The 18,332-nt window shown below is 43.2% G+C and overlaps 2 protein-coding genes across 5 annotated transcripts in view; both read right to left on the reverse strand.

Moving 5' to 3' along the window:
* Window positions 1-6,424: 6,424 nt before the first annotated feature.
* LOC135505708 (transcriptional repressor protein YY1-like) lies at window positions 6,425-10,600 on the reverse strand. Of its 4 annotated transcripts, XR_010450309.1 has the most exons (7): window positions 9,911-10,600; window positions 8,735-8,897; window positions 8,403-8,447; window positions 8,115-8,175; window positions 7,821-7,979; window positions 7,239-7,551; window positions 6,425-7,123 (listed from the first exon to the last, which is right to left on the reverse strand). XR_010450309.1 is itself a non-coding variant. In XM_064924767.1 (6 exons), the coding sequence occupies exons 1-6, from the start codon at window positions 10,458-10,460 to the stop codon at window positions 7,369-7,371; spliced, it is 1,149 nt and encodes a 382-aa protein (XP_064780839.1). In that variant the 5' UTR covers window positions 10,461-10,600; the 3' UTR covers window positions 6,425-7,368. The 4 variants fall into 4 exon arrangements, 3 of the variants coding, with proteins under 3 accessions (XP_064780839.1, XP_064780838.1, XP_064780841.1); XM_064924767.1 differs by having other exon boundaries at window positions 6,425-7,551; window positions 8,735-8,885; XM_064924766.1 differs by having other exon boundaries at window positions 6,425-7,551.
* Window positions 10,601-11,583: 983 nt separating this feature from the next.
* LOC135505709 (ena/VASP-like protein) overlaps window positions 11,584-18,332 on the reverse strand; it is a 101,075-nt gene continuing 94,326 nt past the window's right edge. Inside the window, 7 exon segments of the mRNA XM_064924770.1 lie at window positions 11,584-12,709; window positions 12,972-13,029; window positions 13,121-13,181; window positions 17,318-17,378; window positions 17,580-17,634; window positions 17,747-17,783; window positions 17,977-18,083. Coding sequence (XP_064780842.1) covers window positions 12,672-12,709; window positions 12,972-13,029; window positions 13,121-13,181; window positions 17,318-17,378; window positions 17,580-17,634; window positions 17,747-17,783; window positions 17,977-18,083 — 417 coding nt within the window. The 3' untranslated portion in view covers window positions 11,584-12,671.

The following is an 18,332-nucleotide window of genomic DNA, read 5'->3' on the forward strand; positions in this document are numbered from 1 at the left end:
GGAGATTTCAGAGTTTTTGGTGGTCTTTCTAAGCCAGGATTCAGACACAGCTAGAACATCAGGGTTGGCAGAGTGTGCTAAAGCAGCGAATAAAACAAACTTAGGGAGGAGGCTTCTAATGTTAACATGCATGAAACCCTAGCTATTACGGTTACAGAAGTCATCAAAAGAGAGCACCTGGGGAATAGGAGTGGAGGTAGGCACTGCAGGGCCTGGATTCACCTCTACATCACCAGAGGAACAGAGGAGGAGTAGGACAAGGGTACGGCTAAAAGCTATGAGAATTGGTCGTCCAGGACGTCTGGAAGAGAGTAAAAGGAGCAAGTTTCTGGGGGTGATAAAATAGCTTCAAGGTATAACGTACAGACAAAGGTATGGTAGGATGTGAATACAGTGGAGGTAAACCTAGGCATTGAGTGATGATGAGAGAGATATTGTCTCGAGAAACATCATTGAAACCAGGTGATATCAGCGCATGTGTGGGTGGTGGAAGTGAAAGGTTGGATAAGGTATAATGAGCAGGGCTAAAGGTTCTACAGTGAAATAAGCCAATAAACACTAACCAGAACAGCAATGGACAAGGCATATTGACATTAAGGAGAGGCATGCTTAGTTGAGTGATCATAAGGTTCCAGTGAGTAGTGAGGTTGGTTGGGGTCACGGCGATTCAGACAGCTCGCCGGGCCATCGGTAGCAAGCTAGCATAGGATGGAGGTCTGTTTTTAGCCACCTCGTGCGTTTCCGTCGGTAGATTAGTGGGGTTCCGTGTGGTAGAGGGGACCAAGCCAATTGGCAAAATAGATATAGTTATAGTGACCCAAGAAAATTGTTCGATGGACATATTCAGATAGCGGCCGATAAGACAGCTAACGATTAGCTAACGATAGCCACCCTTTGCCTTGATAACAGCTTTGCACACTCTTGGCATTATTTCAACCAGCTTCATGAGGTAGTCACCTGGAATGCATTTCAATTAACAGGTGTGCCTTGTTAAAAGTTAATTTGAGGAATTTCTTTCCATCTTAATGCGTTTGAGCCAATCAGTTGTGTTGTGACAAGGTAGGGGTGGTATACAGAAGATAGCCCTATTTGGTAAACGACCAAGTCCATATCATGGCAAGAACAGCTCATATAGAGAAATGACAGTCCATCATTACTTTAAGACATGAAGGTCAGTCAATCCGTAAAATGTCAAGAACTTCTTCAGGTGCAGTCGCAAAAACCATCAAGTGCTATGATGAAACTGGCTCTCATGAGGACCGCCAGAGGAAAGGAGGACCCAGAGTTACCTCTGCTGCAGAGGATAAGATCATTAGAGTGACCAGCCTCAGAAATTGACACACATCTCAACATGAACTGTTCAGAGGAGACTGTGTGAATCAGGCCTTCATGGTCGAATTGCTGCAAAGAAACACTACTAAAGGACACCAATAATAAGAAGAGACTTGCATGGGACAAGAAACATGAGCAATGGACATTATACTGGTGGAAATCTGTCCTTTGGTCTGACGAGTACAAATTTGACATTTTTGGTTCCAACCGTCATGTCTTTGTGAGATGCAGAGTAGGTGAACAGATGATCTCTGCATGTGTGGTTACCACTGTGAAGCATGGAGGAGGTGTGATGGTGTGGGGTTCTTTGCTGATGATACTGTCAGTGATTTATTTAGAATTCAAGGCACACTTAACCAGCATGGCTACAACAGCATTCTTCAGTGATACTCCATCCCATCTGGTTGGCGCTTAGTGGGACTATCATTTGTTTTTCAACAGGACAATGACACAACACACCTCCAGTCTGTGTAAAGGCCTATTTGAACAAGGAGGGTTATGGAGTGCTGCATCAGATGACCTGGCCTCCACAATCACCTGACCTCAACCCAATTTAGATGGTTTGGGATGAGTTGGACTGCAGAGTGAAGGAAAAGCAGCCAACAAGTGCTCAGCATATGTGGGAACTCCTTCAAGACTGTTGGAAAAGCATTCCAGGTGAAGCTGGTTGAGAGAGTGGCAAGAGTGTGCAAAGCTGTCATCAAGGCAAAGGGTGGCTCCTTTGAAGAATCTAAAATATATTTTGATTTGTTTAACACTATTTTGGGGTTACTACACGATTTCATATATGTTATTTCATAGTTGTGATGTCTTCCCTATTATTCTTTAATGTAGAAAATAGTAAAAATAAAGAAAAACCCTTGAATGAGTAGGTGTGGCCAATCTTTTGTCTGGTACTGTATATTTATTTTAAGAGAATTGTCATGGCAGCCGTCTTACAATTTAGAAATAGCCCCAAAACCCGCCACCCACATCCAATAGATTTTCACCAACGACATCTGGGAAAATGTGAACATACAGTAGAAGCACTGCTGTCACAGCAGGAGTTTCAGCCGTTCTTCATAACTCAGTGGTTTCAGCACCACTGATGTAATCCTTTAAGATGGATACGCGACTGCAGCTGAGACGTTTACCATATGGTGGAAATGTCATCTTCCGTGTCTCAAAAACAGATCTTGCTCCCAATTAGTTTTCTTTAGAGGCACAGAGTAGGGTAGATAATTTGGCAATTTAGTATTCAACCAAAAAACATGATGATGCTCTCTTAGATACAAGATGGGTGCGTTTGTAAATTCACTCTGGCTATCTCGTCTGAGTGTGCCAGAGCGCAGAATAACTGATGAATTAAAGAACGCACAACACCCTATGAATATGGCCAGTGTCAGTCAACTCTGCAAAAAAGCGTAATTAAATTGTTGCCAACAGCATAATTACAGTCCCCAGTGCTCTCTATTACATGAAAACAGCCTAACCGGCTATGATAGGGCGAGTAAAATGGTCAGAGTGAGGTTCTCTCATGTGTCTGGAAGTAGCTAGCAAGCTAGCCAGCTTTAACCAGTTAGCTTCGCTGCTTGACTGCACTTGTGAGGTCAGAACGCTTGGATCAACCCTCTACTCCTCGGCCAGAGCGTCCAGTGCAGAGTGCGCTCTGAACGCTCAATTATAAATGCCCAGAGCGCACTCTGGCATTTACCAATGCACCCTTAATGATATTTCCCATACTGTACCATATTCATTGATTATGCGTGTACAATAGCTTTGGTCCAGTTTTTCACAAGTACTCATGAAATTGTTGCTCGTGGTTGTAGTAAATGATCATCTAATTACACAATTTGCTTTTGTTTACATTGTGAACTAGCTAGAGTTTCTGCTAGATAGCTTCTTGACTTCATTAAATCTTAGTACAATAACCAGTGGTGTATAGTCGAGGCCATATGCAACCAAAAATCTACTTTCTCTCTCATTATTTCAATTCACAAGACAGAATGAATGCGATTATTGAGCTTGGACGCTGCCATTGGACGTGATGCAACGCAAGCGCAACACAGGCAGTGTAGCAGCCTTCAATGATTTCAAAGGAAGGATTTACTCTGGCAATGCCGGACTCCCTATGGTTATAGTGTAACAGGGCCGTAAACTGCGAGACTGCGGGAAGGGTAAAAACATTCCCTTAACCTGTAAATAGTCTGTTTTGATGCATTTTCTCAACTTCACCACAGCGTGTCAGTAAAACGGACTACTGTCAGACGTGATCATTGATGAGGCCAAGAGTTCCTGGAAGCAGGATCAGCAGAATGCTGAGGTATGTGGGAAAAACCTGCAGCTCATGCAGAACAGCACAGAACTCCTGCCTTTGTATTAACAACCATGGCTCGGTTCCAAATAGGCCCCTAGCACCTACCTACCCGGCTAGCCCTTCCCCTGGGCACTCCATGTATACTGAACAAAAATATAAAACGCAACATGACACAATTTTAAAGATTTGACTGAGTTCCAGTTCATATAAGGAAATCAGTCATTTGAAATACATTCACTAGGCCCTAATGAATGAATTTCACATAACTGGGAATACAGATACGGTATGCATCTGTTGGTCATAGATACCTTAAGAAAAAGGTCAGGCCGTGGATCATAAAACCAGTCAGTATCTGGTGTGACCACCATTTGCCTCATGCAGCGCAACATATCTCCTTTGCATAGAGTTGATCAGGTTGTTAATTGTGCCCTGTGGAATGTTGTCCCACTCTTCAATTGCTGTGTGAAGTTGCTATATATTGGCGGGAACTGGAACACGTTATCCAAGGATATCCCAAAAATGCTCAATGGGTGACATGTCTGGTAAGTATGCAGGCCGAAGAAGAACTGGGCCATTTTCATCTTCCAGGAATTGTGTACATCTCCTTGCGACATGGGGCCATGCAACATCATGCGATGATGGCGGAGGATGAATGGCATGACAGTGGGCCTCAGGATCTCGTACCGTTATCTCTGTGCATTCAAATTGCCATCGACAAAATGCAATTGTGTTCGTTGTCCGTAGCTTATGCCTGCCCATACCATAACCACACTACCACCACAGGGCACTGAGTTCACAATGTTGACACCAAATCACTCGCCCACAAAATGCTATACACAAGGTCTGCGGTTGTGAGGCCTGTTGGACATACTGCCAAATTCTCTAAAACAACATTTGAGGCATCTTATGGTAGAGAAATCAACATTCAATTCTCTGGCAACAGCTCTGGTGGGCATTCCTTCAGTCAGCATGCAAATTGCATGCTCCCGCAACACTTGAGACATCTGTAGCATTGTATTGTGTGACAAAACTGCACAATCGAGAGTGGCCTTTTATGGTCCCCAGCACAAGGTGCACCTGTATAATGGCCATGCTGTTTAATCAGCTTCTTGATATGCCACACCTGTCAGGTTGATTGATTATCTTGACACAGGAGAAATGCTCACTAACAGGGATGAAATACACATTTGTGCACCAAAGTTGAGAGAAATCAGCTTTTTGTGCATATGGAACATTTCTGGGATCTTTTATTTCAGCTCATGAAACTTGGGACCAACACTTTACATGTTGTGTTTATATTTTTGTTCAGTATCTAAAAGGATTGCTCAGGTAGCCTAATCTTTCACACCAGTATTGACAAGCAATAAACTATTGCCTGAACTCATATCGACCCTTAAAGGAATAATCCACTCAAAAACAATATTTTGGTATTTTTGAAGGACTGTTCATAGTCCCAAAATGTTTTAAATGTCAGCAATCAAGTTTTCAAGATATAGGACTTTTAAAAAGCAAATTGTAACTTGCCTTGATGATACGTTTTGCATCATATATTATTTAATTTAGAAGAATCTCAAAGACGCTTTGAAACAAAAACAAGAATTAAGTAATTGATCATTTATGGGCTGCATGGTAAGATATTAGACTCAGACTGTCTCAACTCCACTATCTGAGCAGTCTTCCCCCTCAAAGTCCCTGGCTCGTCTGAATGCCCCGATGAAGCTGGTTTGAACAAGGGGGATGGTGGTCACCTCCAACATGAGGGGAAGACCGGAGGACAGATCCGAAGCCATTGATCAAGGCACCCCATCCCCAGCCGCTCTCTGTAGTCTGTGGTAAACCACTCCCTAAAACATTCTGTAGTACCAACCTGGGTGATGCCTGGTGCCGCTAGGGCGCCAGAAGCTCACTGCACATCAGTAACAGGAAAAGTTTAATAACCACTTGAGAGATTAGCAGCTCAATTTCAACAAGCCTCCGCCACTTCTTATTTCAAATAAAAACAATACTGGGCACCGACGTCAGTTCAACGTCTAGTTTTGATTTACATTTGGTTGAGTTGTCAACTAATGTGAATCCACAGTAAAATTAGGTTGAAAGTTGGGTGAAAAAAATATCCAGGTTTCCACTTTGATTCAACGGCTTCACGTAGATTTTTTAGGGTTGAAATGACATGGAAACATTGATTCCACAAGTTGTTGCCCAGTGGGTAGTAATTATCCTTTCAGGTGATTTAGCAAACCAACAAACTCCATGGATCGATATAACCAACACTTAATCAGATTACAAAATATAGAGTAGAAACTAAAATACCACTAAATCACAATTTACTTTTTGAAAGTCCTATATCTTGAAAACTTGATTGCTGACATGCGGGACTATTATCAGCAGTGCACTATTGAAAAAAAAACCCCTAAATATATTGGAAGTGGAATGGGATTATTCCTTCAATCTCTAAACACTTGTGGAGATCAGTGGTGTTAGTATTATGGCAATAGCACCACCTTGCCCTTCCACTAGGAGGAAGTTTCACCATATTGCTTATACCAATAAATCAGATCTCCAGAAGTGCACAGGGGTCAATTTAGGATTGAACCCATGTCTCCAGTATTATGCAAGCAATGTTTTTTTAAACCACACTTACGAGAAACATCAGGGGATCTATTCACTAGGAAACAAACAGGGAGGGACCTACCTGAATTTGTCCCCCCCCCCCCCCGTTTTAATTGCAAATGCAACATTTTGGACTAATGATTACACCCCAGGCCTAGAAAAGGAATGAGAACAGTAAAACATGGCTTTGGGATGACCGTTTTATTGTGGGCCATTGAAATACATGGGTGTAAATATCAACAAAGAAATTTAATGGTTGACGGACGCCTGTACATTACATTCTAACAAAGAAACGGATGGTCACGCTGGCGATTTCATCTGATGTGTTTCAGTATTCCAACAGAGACAGGCTCGCAGTGAATCAATGGTAGGGACACGGTTCTCTGCAAGGGGACAATCCATATAAAAGAAAGCAACTCATGACTAAAAGTTAAATTGGTTAACACTTTTAAATCACACCTCTATCAAGGTCTACATCATTTCAATACAGCCATACAATACAAGTATACAAGTTTTTTTAATGGTTAGAAGGAATACAACCAAAAGTAGGGATGAATATGCAAACCAAAACTTTTTACAGAAAATACTATTTGAAGCTATGTGATGGTACAAGTCTTGTCTGAGGGACTATCATATGGTAAGCAGATCTCAATAATAATCACAAATTGTCTTACTGAACACATCCCAAAATAAGTGTACAATATGCACACTTGGAGAAATAGAAAATTAAAAGCTATGCAGTAGATATGAAGACCGGTCAGTGGAAATTCATTTAAAGTGGGAAAACAAACAGATTGCTCCCTCCCTCTCGCAGCTCCATTGTAGAAAGAATAGTCTCTGATGTTTGTCCACGAGCTCCATATTTCTGGCAACAACATGATGCCACTATGAAGGGAGGAGAGAGAGGGGGATGGGAGGAGGGTTTATTATTTTTCAAGAGTGCCGCTGTACGTTACACAGCCTATCCAATAGGAGAAGAAGAGGGGGAGAATTTCAGTACCTTCTGAATTTCTTTAGTCTTTATTCTTCCCCCCCCCCCACCCACTTGTTTCTTTCCTCAAAGGAAGTTGACGTGTGGTGTCATTAAGATGCTGCTGTGGGGGTGGGATTTGAGGCAGGTCGGAGGGCTCTCATTGGTTGTTTTTAGCTTTGGCGTGTGTGAGGATGTGAGACTTGAGGTTGGTTGACTGGGCAAACTTCTTATTGCAGCCGTCGAAGGGGCACACGTAGGGCCGGTCTCCGGTGTGGATACGGACGTGTGTGCGCAGGTTAAAGTCCAGCGAAAACCTCTTCCCACAGCCCTCAAAGGTACACTGCACGCAGGAAGGAGACCATGGATGGACAACAACAAACATTTATTAGGATATACGAATTAATAGTAAGTGTGTGCAGTTAAATTCAGTGCTCAACATGCATTAGTCTTTTTGGGTCAATGTCCTAGCAAAATGTACGTTAAGGGACTTATTTTAAATTTGTGAATAAACCCTGTGACAAAAATGTTACACTACAGTGTCAAACACAGAGTACTTGGGAGGGTTTCTCCTTTATGTAAAATGTGAGTGTGTGTGTCTGGGTATTGTACCTGGAAGGGTTTCTCCCCTGTGTGAACGAGTTGGTGGCGTTTGAGTTTAGAGCTCTCTACGAAGGCCTTGCCACACTCGGCACAGACGTGCACGCGAGGCCCGTGGGTGTGGAGATGCTTCCTCATCGCCGAGTTGTCCCTGAACATCTTAGTACAGCCCTGAGAGAGAGAGTTCCGTTATTGAGCCATGTGGGACGCCTTACGGTTCAATGGGGACCAAGACAACTGTCAAGTCGGGCATAAACTGAGAAAGAGACCGGGTAGGAAAGATACTGCTGGAAACTGACTACTTACTTTATGAGGGCAAGCTATCGTCCTGGGAGCGTCATCTTCTTTTATCTTCCTCGGCTTCATCCTGAGAAAACATCAGATATGGAGGTAACTTTCATCCTATTGCATTCACAGGGAACAGAACTCAAATAATGTTGCCCATATAATTCAAGTAACCATGATCGATTGCTAACCAAATAATATAAACCAGCACCCATGGAAGAGTTTCAGCATGGCTGAAACAGCCGGTTCCCTCCTTTCACTGTGTCCAGGTGCTCTGTGTCAGTGCGTGAGTTGAAGTCTAGAACTTACCGCACTGGGCTCTGACCATAGGGACCCGCAGAGTTACTGAAGGGGCTAAGAACACAACATCCAAACGGGAGTCAGAAAGAGCTCATCACTCCCTTTAGGAAGGAGATTAGGCTATATACCTCCGACATCTACTACAGGAAAGCTGCCACATCAAGTGCTACCTTCCAAGACTTGAGTAGCCAGGCAACATGAAGAGAATCACAAATCCTGGCATCTTGCTAAATACCACTTTACAAGGTGTGCCACAATTATTAGTGCGTCAGAGCTTAGGCTATGCAATAGTTGTGTGTGTTCATTGATGGACAGGTGAGTTTAAACAGACAGACACTGACCTGGCGAACTCTGCCAGCTGTTTGGGGTCTGACAGGTCGATGCCAGGTATCCCTCCAGGGGGCAGCTTCTTCCCAGTCATGTATTCAGAGTAGTCCGGAGGGGAATTGTCACCAATGATCTGTTCTTCAACAACCGACTCATGGTCGATGTCTTTTTTGTCATCTAGGATACAATGCAGGGACTTAACCGAAAATAGCCTTACAAGACCGGGGTACACCATCGCAGTTTGAAAACTATTACCAAAAGTAAATGCATGATTGTATACATTGTATCACCTTGATCCCCCTGCACCAGCCAAAATAATGTCTAGCCCTGATGGTAGTCGCATATTTATTTTTTTGTAGCCACATTATAATGGGTTTACTAGCAAGCAAACGGGGGACTATAATTCTAATGTATCAATCATGCATAATCCAAATGCGAATACGTTGCTCATGCAATACTGGAAGGGTCTTCGTGTTTAGGAACGTCTTACTTGTGTTGGAAACTCGCTAGCTGTAATTTATAGAACATTTGTTAACAGTAACAGAGCTAAATAAATAAATAAAATATATTTTTTAAAAGCTAGCTAACGTTAGCTTTTTATGCATACGAAAAGTGTGTACATCAATGCGTGGGCGTAGACTAGAAATGTGACTCGTTTTTAAGCAAACAAATATATTTTCCCAGCTATTTAAAATCTAAGTTAAAACTCAACTGGTGCTAAATTACAGGGTTACTGATCTAGATAATCAAGGCGGCAGCTAACGAATTGTCCGCATAGCCATCTAGCTAGTTAACCGAGTAGAAAATAGCAAGCTGGCTACGCCACCGCGGCCTAGTCTCTGGAGCCAACAGCGCGCTTGCTCCCCCAACCGCCGCCATCTTCGCCCCGCCGCTCTATCGCCATTTTTTCGGGCCGCCATACTGGTTCTCGGGGAACATGGCGGCGCCCATCAACATCTAAAAACATGGCCTCCCTTCATAACAAAAACATTTCAACCTAACCGACAGGCAATTCTGCACCGAAAACAACTCAAAGTGATCCCGACCGTGGCCTGGTGAACTACCCGAGGAAATAGACTGGTGCAGAAGGACAACGCCCTGCAACAAGGCCCCTTGCACAGGCTAACGAACAATGCCGGGAGCGAGATACACTTTTCGAATTGACAGATTACATACAACCGACCACTTACCCGAAGCCCACATTGTAACAGAGAATTCCCCCTCCAGAGTCTTTATTTGCACCTGCTTCTGTTCCCATTTTCTACCGCTTGCTTCTGCAGCACCCAAATAGCTCTTTTTCCCCGCTTTCTTGCCAGTGCCGCCTCCCCCTCTCTTCATCCGACCCACCGAGCTTTTCCCGGCCACAGTCACCAGAGTCTGTTCGATGTACTCGTCTTCGACGCCGGGTGCTGGGACGGGGATGAGGATTTGATCCTCGTAACTCCCGTCCGCATGCATATCCGAATCATCCCCGCCAACAACCTCCTCTCTTGTCTGCACTAGGATCACTTCTTGATGGTGGTGGTGGATCGAATTCGGGTCGTCTGATACCAGCGGCTGAAGTGCTATCATCGGCTGGTCATCATCATCGTCCTCGTCGTCGTCGTCTTCTTCCCCGACCACCGTAGTCTCTATAGTCTCCACTGGTATCGTTTCCACCTCTATCTCGTGCAACTCCACTATTTCGGCCGGCATCTCCGAGCCGTCCGCCTCAATATACAGCGTATCGCCGGATGCCATGTTGAATTCCGCCAGCTTGCTTCTCACGCACCCTGTGCTGTGTTCGTTTACCCAACAAACACACCCCCTGTTCCGGTTCTCTCTCTCCCTACGATAACGCAAATAGCTATCTAACTCAATTCCGTCCCACACCACCAATTCCCGTCGCCACTATGCCCTAAAAAAAAAACACACAAACATCGCGAGACTTCTGGAACAGGGTGTCTGGTGAGGGATATGTTTAGACCAAAAAATAAAATGAATCACATATGAATTAATAAATGAATGGCTTGGTGAATATTTTTTTGGTTGCTAAAACATGAAGAGCCACAAAGACTTTGACCAACTCACTGCTATGCGTAATGCAACATAAGACTTAAATAGTTTTCTCAATACAGAAAATGACTACTTCATAGAGTGAGGTTTCCCAAACTCAGTCCTGGGGCACCCCAAAGGAGCATGTTTGTTTTTTTGCCCTAGCACTACACAGCTGATTCAAGTTTGGGAAGCGCTGGTAGAGAAGAGGCCACCTCAAATACCCACTGGTATTTGGCCCATCTACTCCTATAGATGTATTTCATACCGTTTTATATACTTCTTGAATATTACCCTGCACATCCAAAGGGAAATACTGCCCTTGATTTATGTTTGTTGGGTTTTCTACAAATACACCTTTACTGTAAAGTAGGTTACTCTATATACAGTAGCTGGTCTTTGACCTCTTTCCTAATCTGACCTCAAGATGGCGGTATATACATGGGGACAAAATCCACATTCCAGACAGTATATTGTATTGTCTCTTGTGGTGCAGTCATGTATCTGCAATACCTATCCTGCCTACTGCCTGCAAGAGTCTATTCTTATCAAGATCTCCTTTATGTAGAGAATCATTCAACTCTATACATTGCACTGCTCTAAATTGATCCCCAATGAATTCGAACCCAGGAATAGTATTATGTGTTGTTACAAAGCAAAACCGAAAGGAACCGATGTACCAAATGATGTACATAGTGGCCCATAGTGTATGAATACACAGTCTGACTAGGTGAATACTTGAGAATGAACACTGAATCAAGCAGTTAATCAAGCACAACTAAAAAAAAAACACAGACAAAACTCTCACAATCAGAGACCACTTTGTGTATCCAAGACATTGTTCACAGTTTTATTTGAATTCATTTTTAATGTAGTGTGTGTCGTTTTAAAAATGTTAAACCAGGAAGCACTTGGTCATAAAAGTAAATAATAAAACGAACAATACTTATTCTTGCAGCCAATAAACATTTTTAACAACATCATCACAAATACTCTGGTGTATTGATGTTTTCCTTTTCATAAGATTGCAATATCCAAAGAGCAATAGTTTATATACCACCCTCCCTTTCAGGTTAAAGACCTGTTTTTAAAAATCTTTCACTCAGTGATTACACACACACACACACACACACACACACACACACACACACACACACACACACACACACACACACACACACACACACACACACACACACACACACACACACACACACACACACAAAACTGTGTTGGCGAAAAAGGATACAAAACTCTTCAAAAAATCTCAAGGTCAGGTCATGAGAAACAAATCCGTATGTGCTTATTATTGTATTTTAAAACAAAACCAAAAGGAAAAAAATTACAATATAAAATATAAAAGGCTGACATAAAATGATGTGTTATTATTATCATCATCCATATCATTATCATGATTATTTTTGTCATTTTTACTATTGCCATCACTTAAACTACTACGATTTATGTTCACACCATTACATCTACAATAATAAAAATAATAGTCATAATAATGAGAATGGTAGTAATAATAACCCCAAACAACATTTTTTTTAAACAAAACAATAAACTCCTAAAAAAAACAAGAGGTTACTTCATTGAATTGAATAAATGTTGCCTTTTAGACTGGAAAAAAGAACAGCAAACATGGGTTACCGATGGACATCGATCGAAGGGAAAAAGAGAGAAAACCTAAACCAAAGAAACAGAGAAAAGCAGTGAGAGTGTCCATCCGTCCTATTCTTCCAAACCAAACGTAACATTCCTGTAGTCTTACAGCAACATTGTTATGTTGCTACAACATCACAGCAATGTACAATAAATAAAAGGTCGTAGTCCGGGCCTTTGATCCTCTCCTTGCTTCCTAACAGTAGTTGGCGTGGGGGACGATGGTTCCAAAAGCTGGGGCCACATGAAAGATTATGTCGTACTGATTCTGCTCAGTTCTTGTCTAATGGCTGGAAGAGAGAAGTGACACACACGAGGAGTGTTACAGGCCATGTCATAAACATAAAAGGTGCTGTCAAAGCCCAATAATAGTATATTAGCATTATTAGTCACAGTTTCTCTGTTTCTGATGCTCTCTGATGGATAATATGTCTCACTTCTCCCTCTCTAACAATAACAAGCACATTTGATCAGCTACAAACGTATGTGTAGGAAACTACACTCAATTTCCCATGGAGACATTCTCTGGCGAGGTGAGTGAGGACAACGTACCATCAATGATCTCATCCTTCACCTTGTGCAATTCACGAACGACTTCTTCCAAGATTTCCTGTTTCAAGGACCAACAAGTTAATCATAAAAGGTATAATACCTCTTCAGATTTACAAAGCGTACGTGCCACTGACTGATTGCCACCTTACCTGCTTCATTCTGTCAAAGTCTAAGGCATCTGTGTCGCTGCTACTCCCCACAGGTCGTACCCTACAGAAAACACTCTCACAGTTACACCCTTCATTATATCATTGGTATTTCAATGTATTTATTTGACAAATGCACACAGAGCGATCATGCAAGAGAAAAACAAGTGCACATATAAGGCATTAAGTGTACAGAGGGAAACATGTACAGTCATTTACACAGTTAAACAGGCAATCCCTTGATTAAAATCAAATCCAATTGTATTAGTCAGATGTGCCAAATACAACAGGTGTAGTAGACCTTACAGTGAAATGCTTACTGACGAGCCCCTGACCAACAATGCAGTTTAAACAATACGGATAAGAATAATAAATAGAAGTAACAAGTAATTAAAGAGCAGTAAAATAACAATAGCGAGACTATATGCAGGGGGTACCGATACAGAGTCAATGGGCACCGGTTAGTTGAGGTAATATGTAAATGTAGGTAGAGTTAATAAAGTGACTATGCATAGATGACAACAGAGTAGCAGCGGTGTAAAAGAGGGAAGGGAGGGGACTGCAAATAGTCTGGGTAGCCATTTGATTAGATGTTCAGGAGTCTTATGGCTTTGGGGGAGAAGCTGTTTAGAAGCCTCTTGGACCTAGATTTGGCGCTCCGGCACCGTTTGCCATACGGTAGCAGAGGCAACAGTCTATGACGAGGGTGGCTGGAGTATTTGACCATTTTTAGGGCCTTCCTCTGAACTGACTGGTATAGAGGTCCTGGATGACAGGAAGCTTGGCCCCAGTGATGTACTAGGCCAGTCGCACTACCCTCTATAGCGCCTTGTTGTCGGAGGCCGAGCAGTTGCCATACAACCAGTCAGGATGTGTGAAGCAACCAGTCAGGATGCTCTCGATGCTGCAGCTGAAGAACCTTTTGAGGATCTGAGGACCCATGCCAAATCTCTTCAGTCTCCTGAGGGGGAAAAGGTGTTGTCGTGCCCTCTTCACGACCGTCTTCACAACCCTCTTCACGACTGTCTTGGTGTGCTTGGACCATGTTAGTTTGTTGGTGATGTGGACACCAAGGTACTTGAAGCTCTCAAACTGCTCCACTGCAGCCGCGGTGATGAGAATGGGTGCGTGCTCTGTCCTCTTTTTCCTGTAGTCTACTATCATCTCTTTTGTTTTGATCACGTTGAGGGAGAGGTTGTTATTCTGTCACCACCAGGCCAGGTCTCTGATCTCCACCCTATAGGCTGTCTCATCGTTGTCAGTGATTAGGCCTACCACTGCTGTGTCATCGGCAAACTTAATGATGATTTTGGAGTCGTGCCTGGCCGTTCAGTCATGAGTGAACAGTGAGTACAGGAGGGGACTGAGCATGCACCACTGAGGAGCCCCTGTGTTGAGGATCAGCGTGGCAGATGTGTTGTTACCTACCCTTACCACCTGGGGGCGGCCCATCAGGAAGTCCAGGATCCAGTTGCAGAGGGAGGTGTTTAGTCCTAGGGTCTTTAGCTTATTGTTGAGCTTTGAGGGCACTATGGTGTTGAATGCTGTCAGAGCAACTCACAGATCACTGCACCTGTACATAGCCCATCTGTAAACAGCCCATCTATCTACCTACCACATCCCCAAAGAGTATTTATTTATTTATCTTGCTCCTTTGCACCCCGGTATCTCTACTTGCACATTCATCTTCTGCACATCTACCATTCCAATGTTTTAATTGCTATATTGTAATTACTTCGCCACCATGGCCTATTTATTGCCTTAACTCCCTTATCTTACCTCATTTGCACTCACTGTATATAGACTATTTGTTTTCTTTTGTTCTACTGTATTATTGACTGTTTTATTTACTCCATGTGTAACTCTGTGTTGTTGTATGTGTCGAACTGCTATGCTTTATCTTGGCCAGGTCACAGTTGTAAATGAGAACTTGTTCTCAACTTGCCTACCTGGTTAAATAAAGGTGTTCTCAACTAGCCTACCTGGTTAAATAAAGGTGTTCTCAACTAGCCTACCTGGTTAAATAAAGGTGTTCTCAACTAGCCTACCTGGTTAAATAAAGGTGTTCTCAACTAGCCTACCTGGTTAAACAAAGGTGTTCTCAACTTGCCTACCTGGTTAAATAAAGGTGTTCTCAACCAGCCTACCTGGTTAAATAAAGGTGCTCTCAACTAGCCTACCTGGTTTAATAAAGGTGTTCTCAACTTGCCTACCTAGTTAAATAAAGGTGTTCTCAACTAGCCTGGTTAAATAAAGGTGTTCTCAACTAGCCTACCTGGTTCAATAAAGGTGTTCTCAACTAGCCTACCTGGTTAAATAAAGGTGTTCTCAACTAGCCTACCTGGTTAAATAAAGGTGTTCTCAACTAGCCTACCTGGTTAAATAAAGGTGTTCTCAACTAGCCTACCTGGTTAAATAAAGGTGCCTACCTGGTTCAAGGTGTTCTAGCCTACCTGGTTAAATAAAGGTGTTCTCAACTAGCCTACCTGGTTAAATAAAGGTGTTCTCAACTTGCCTACCTAGTTAAATAAAGGTGTTCTCAACTAGCCTGGTTAAATAAAGGTGTTCTCAACTAGCCTACCTGGTTCAATAAAGGTGTTCTCAACTAGCCTGGTTAAATAAAGGTGTTCTCAACTAGCCTACCTGGTTAAATAATGGTGTTCTCAACTAGCCTACCTGGTTAAATAAAGGTGTTCTCAACTTGCCTACCTGGTTAAATAAAGGTGTTCTCAACTTGCCTACCTGGTTAAATAAAGGTGTTCTCAACTGGTCTACCGGGTTAAATAAAGGTGTTCTCAACTAGCCTACCTGGTTAAATAAAGGTGTTCTCAACTGGTCTACCTGGTTAAATAAAGGTGAAATAAAAATACAAAAAATATATAAAAAATGCTGAACTGTGGTCAATGAATAGCATTCTCACATAGGTGTTCCTTTTGTCCTGGTGGGAAAGGGCAGTGTGGGGTGCAATACAGATGGCATCATCTGTGGATCTGTTGGGGCGGTATGCAAATTGGAGTGGGTCTAGGGTTTCTGGGATAATGGTGTTGATGTGAACCATGACCAGCCTTTTAAAGCACTTCATGGCTACAGACATGAGTGCTATGGGTCTGTGGTCATTTAGTCAGATTACCTTAGTGTTTTTGGGCACAGGCACTATGGTGGTCTGCTTAAAACATGTTGGTATTACAGACTCGGACAGGGAGCGGTTGAAAATGTCAGTGAAGACACTTGCAAGTTGATCAGCGCATGCTCGCAGTATTCCGTCTGGCACTGCGGCCTTGTGAATGTTGACCTGTTTAAAGGTCTTACTCACATCGACTGCGGAGAGCATGATCACACAGTTCTCCGGAACAGCTGGTTCACTCATGCATGTTTCAGTGTTATCTGCCTCGAAGCGAGCATAGAAGTAGTTTAGCTCGTCTTGTAGGCTCACTTGGCAGCTCTCGGCTGCGCTTCCCTTTTTAGTCTGTAACGGTTAGCAAGCCCTGCCACAGCCGACGAGCGTCAGAGCCGGTGTAGTACGATTTGATCTTAGTCCTGTATTGATGCTTTGCTTGTTTAATGGTTCGTCGGAGGGCATAGCAGGATTTCTTATAAGCTTCTAGGTTAGAGGTCCGTTCCTTGAAAGCGGCAGTTCTAGCCTTTAGCTCAGTGCGGATGTTGCCTGTAATCCATGGCTTCTGGTTGGGGTATGTACGTACGGTCACTGTGGGGACGTCGTCATCGTTGCACATATTGATGAAGCCAGTGACTGATGTGGTGTACTCCTCAATGCCATCGGAGGAAGCCCGGAACATATTCCAGTATGTGCTTGCAAAACAGTCCTGTAGCTTACCATCTGCTTCATCTGACCACTTTTTTTTTATTGATCGAGTCACTGGTGCTTCCTGCTTTAATTTTTGCTTGTAATCAGGAATCAAGAGGGTAGAATTATGGTCAGATTTTCCAAATGGAGGGTGAGGGAGAGCTTTGTATGCGTCTCTGTGTGTCGAGTAAAAGTGGTCCAGAGTTTTTTTCCCTCTGGTTGAACAAGTTTCCCTGCATTAAAGTCCCCGGCCACTAGGAGCGCCACCTCTGGGTGAGCGTTTTCTTTTTTGCTTATGGCGGTATACAGCTCATTCAATGCTGTCTTAGTGCCAGCCTTGTTGATTAATTATGAGATGTATGTTGGCAGACTGACTGAGTCCCTCAGGTTCTCACCTTGACACCAGTGATGACCTCTCGGCAGAGTTGGCTCTGTCCCATGGCTTCTTCCCTCCATCTGAGAGGGAAGGAGAAGAGAAGACAGGGGTCAGGTGACGGAAAACATTACCTGAACATGTCAATTGTATTGTTTCTATACAGTATACATTGTGTTGTTCTTGTGTCGTACAGTATACATTGTGTTGTCTTGTGTAGTATAGTATATATGATGTTGTATTTGTACTGTATATATTGTATATAGTATGTATGACTGTAGTACCTGTGGCGTTTTGTCCACCCCTGGTGCTGGGTGAAGGGGATCCGTTGGGGTCATCCTGAAAAACAACAGGAGGAAAATGTTGAGGTCAACTAAGGAGAAGTGAGCCATACATTTAATGATGAAAAGAGACATATGTCACTGTTGTATCATCAGTCAGAATCACTGACGTTTTGGCTGTCTTCAGGCTTCTCTGATGCTGCTTTCCTTCTGGGGGCAAGAAGAAGCCTCAAGTCAGGCCCTCATTCGGTTTGATATCAAAGTAGTACATTCAATATGGCTGCCGGCCCACTCCACATATGACAGGAAATTATGTTGAATAGAGATGTCTGTTGTGGTGGTTTTAACAATGCTCTGAATAGGAATGTCTGTTCTAGTGTTTCTAACTCTATGCTCTGACCTCCGTGCCAGCAGAGCATTCATCTCCTCCATCAGTCCTCCACTGCTGCCACTCGTCCTGTTGGCATCGTTTTTGGCCCCCGATCCTGAAGAGTTAGAGTCCTCAGGCTGGAGAGAGAAGGAAGACACACACAGTATGTTAGGTGAGGATAGAACGGCGTGTGTGTGACGTCACCTGGTTGTAAGAGGCGGAGCACAAGTTAAGGGTCTGAAGGGGCTTCCTTTCCTAGTATTTCTCCACTGATAGGAAAGAGCTGGGCTTGGTGAACATTGTGCTTTCACCCATCCTCTGTTATGAGATCAGTGCAGATGAAGGAATGAAGAAGAGGAGGAGGAGAGGAGGTTTTTAGACTTTTG

This window comes from Oncorhynchus masou, chromosome 19 (assembly GCF_036934945.1).
Source record: "Oncorhynchus masou masou isolate Uvic2021 chromosome 19, UVic_Omas_1.1, whole genome shotgun sequence".
Taxonomy (NCBI): domain Eukaryota; kingdom Metazoa; phylum Chordata; class Actinopteri; order Salmoniformes; family Salmonidae; genus Oncorhynchus; species Oncorhynchus masou.

Bases quoted from the DNA above. Each gene is read 5' to 3' on its own strand.
- LOC135505708 (XM_064924766.1), bottom strand. From the start codon at position 10,460: ATGGCATCCGGCGATACGCTGTATATTGAGGCGGACGGCTCGGAGATG. The intron at 8,898-9,910 runs GTAAGTGGTCGG...ATTGTATCCTAG, and splicing joins TGTTACAATGTGGGCTTCGG to ATGACAAAAAAGACATCGAC. The intron at 7,980-8,114 runs GTAAGTAGTCAG...TCTCTCTCTCAG, and splicing joins CGATAGCTTGCCCTCATAAA to GGCTGTACTAAGATGTTCAG.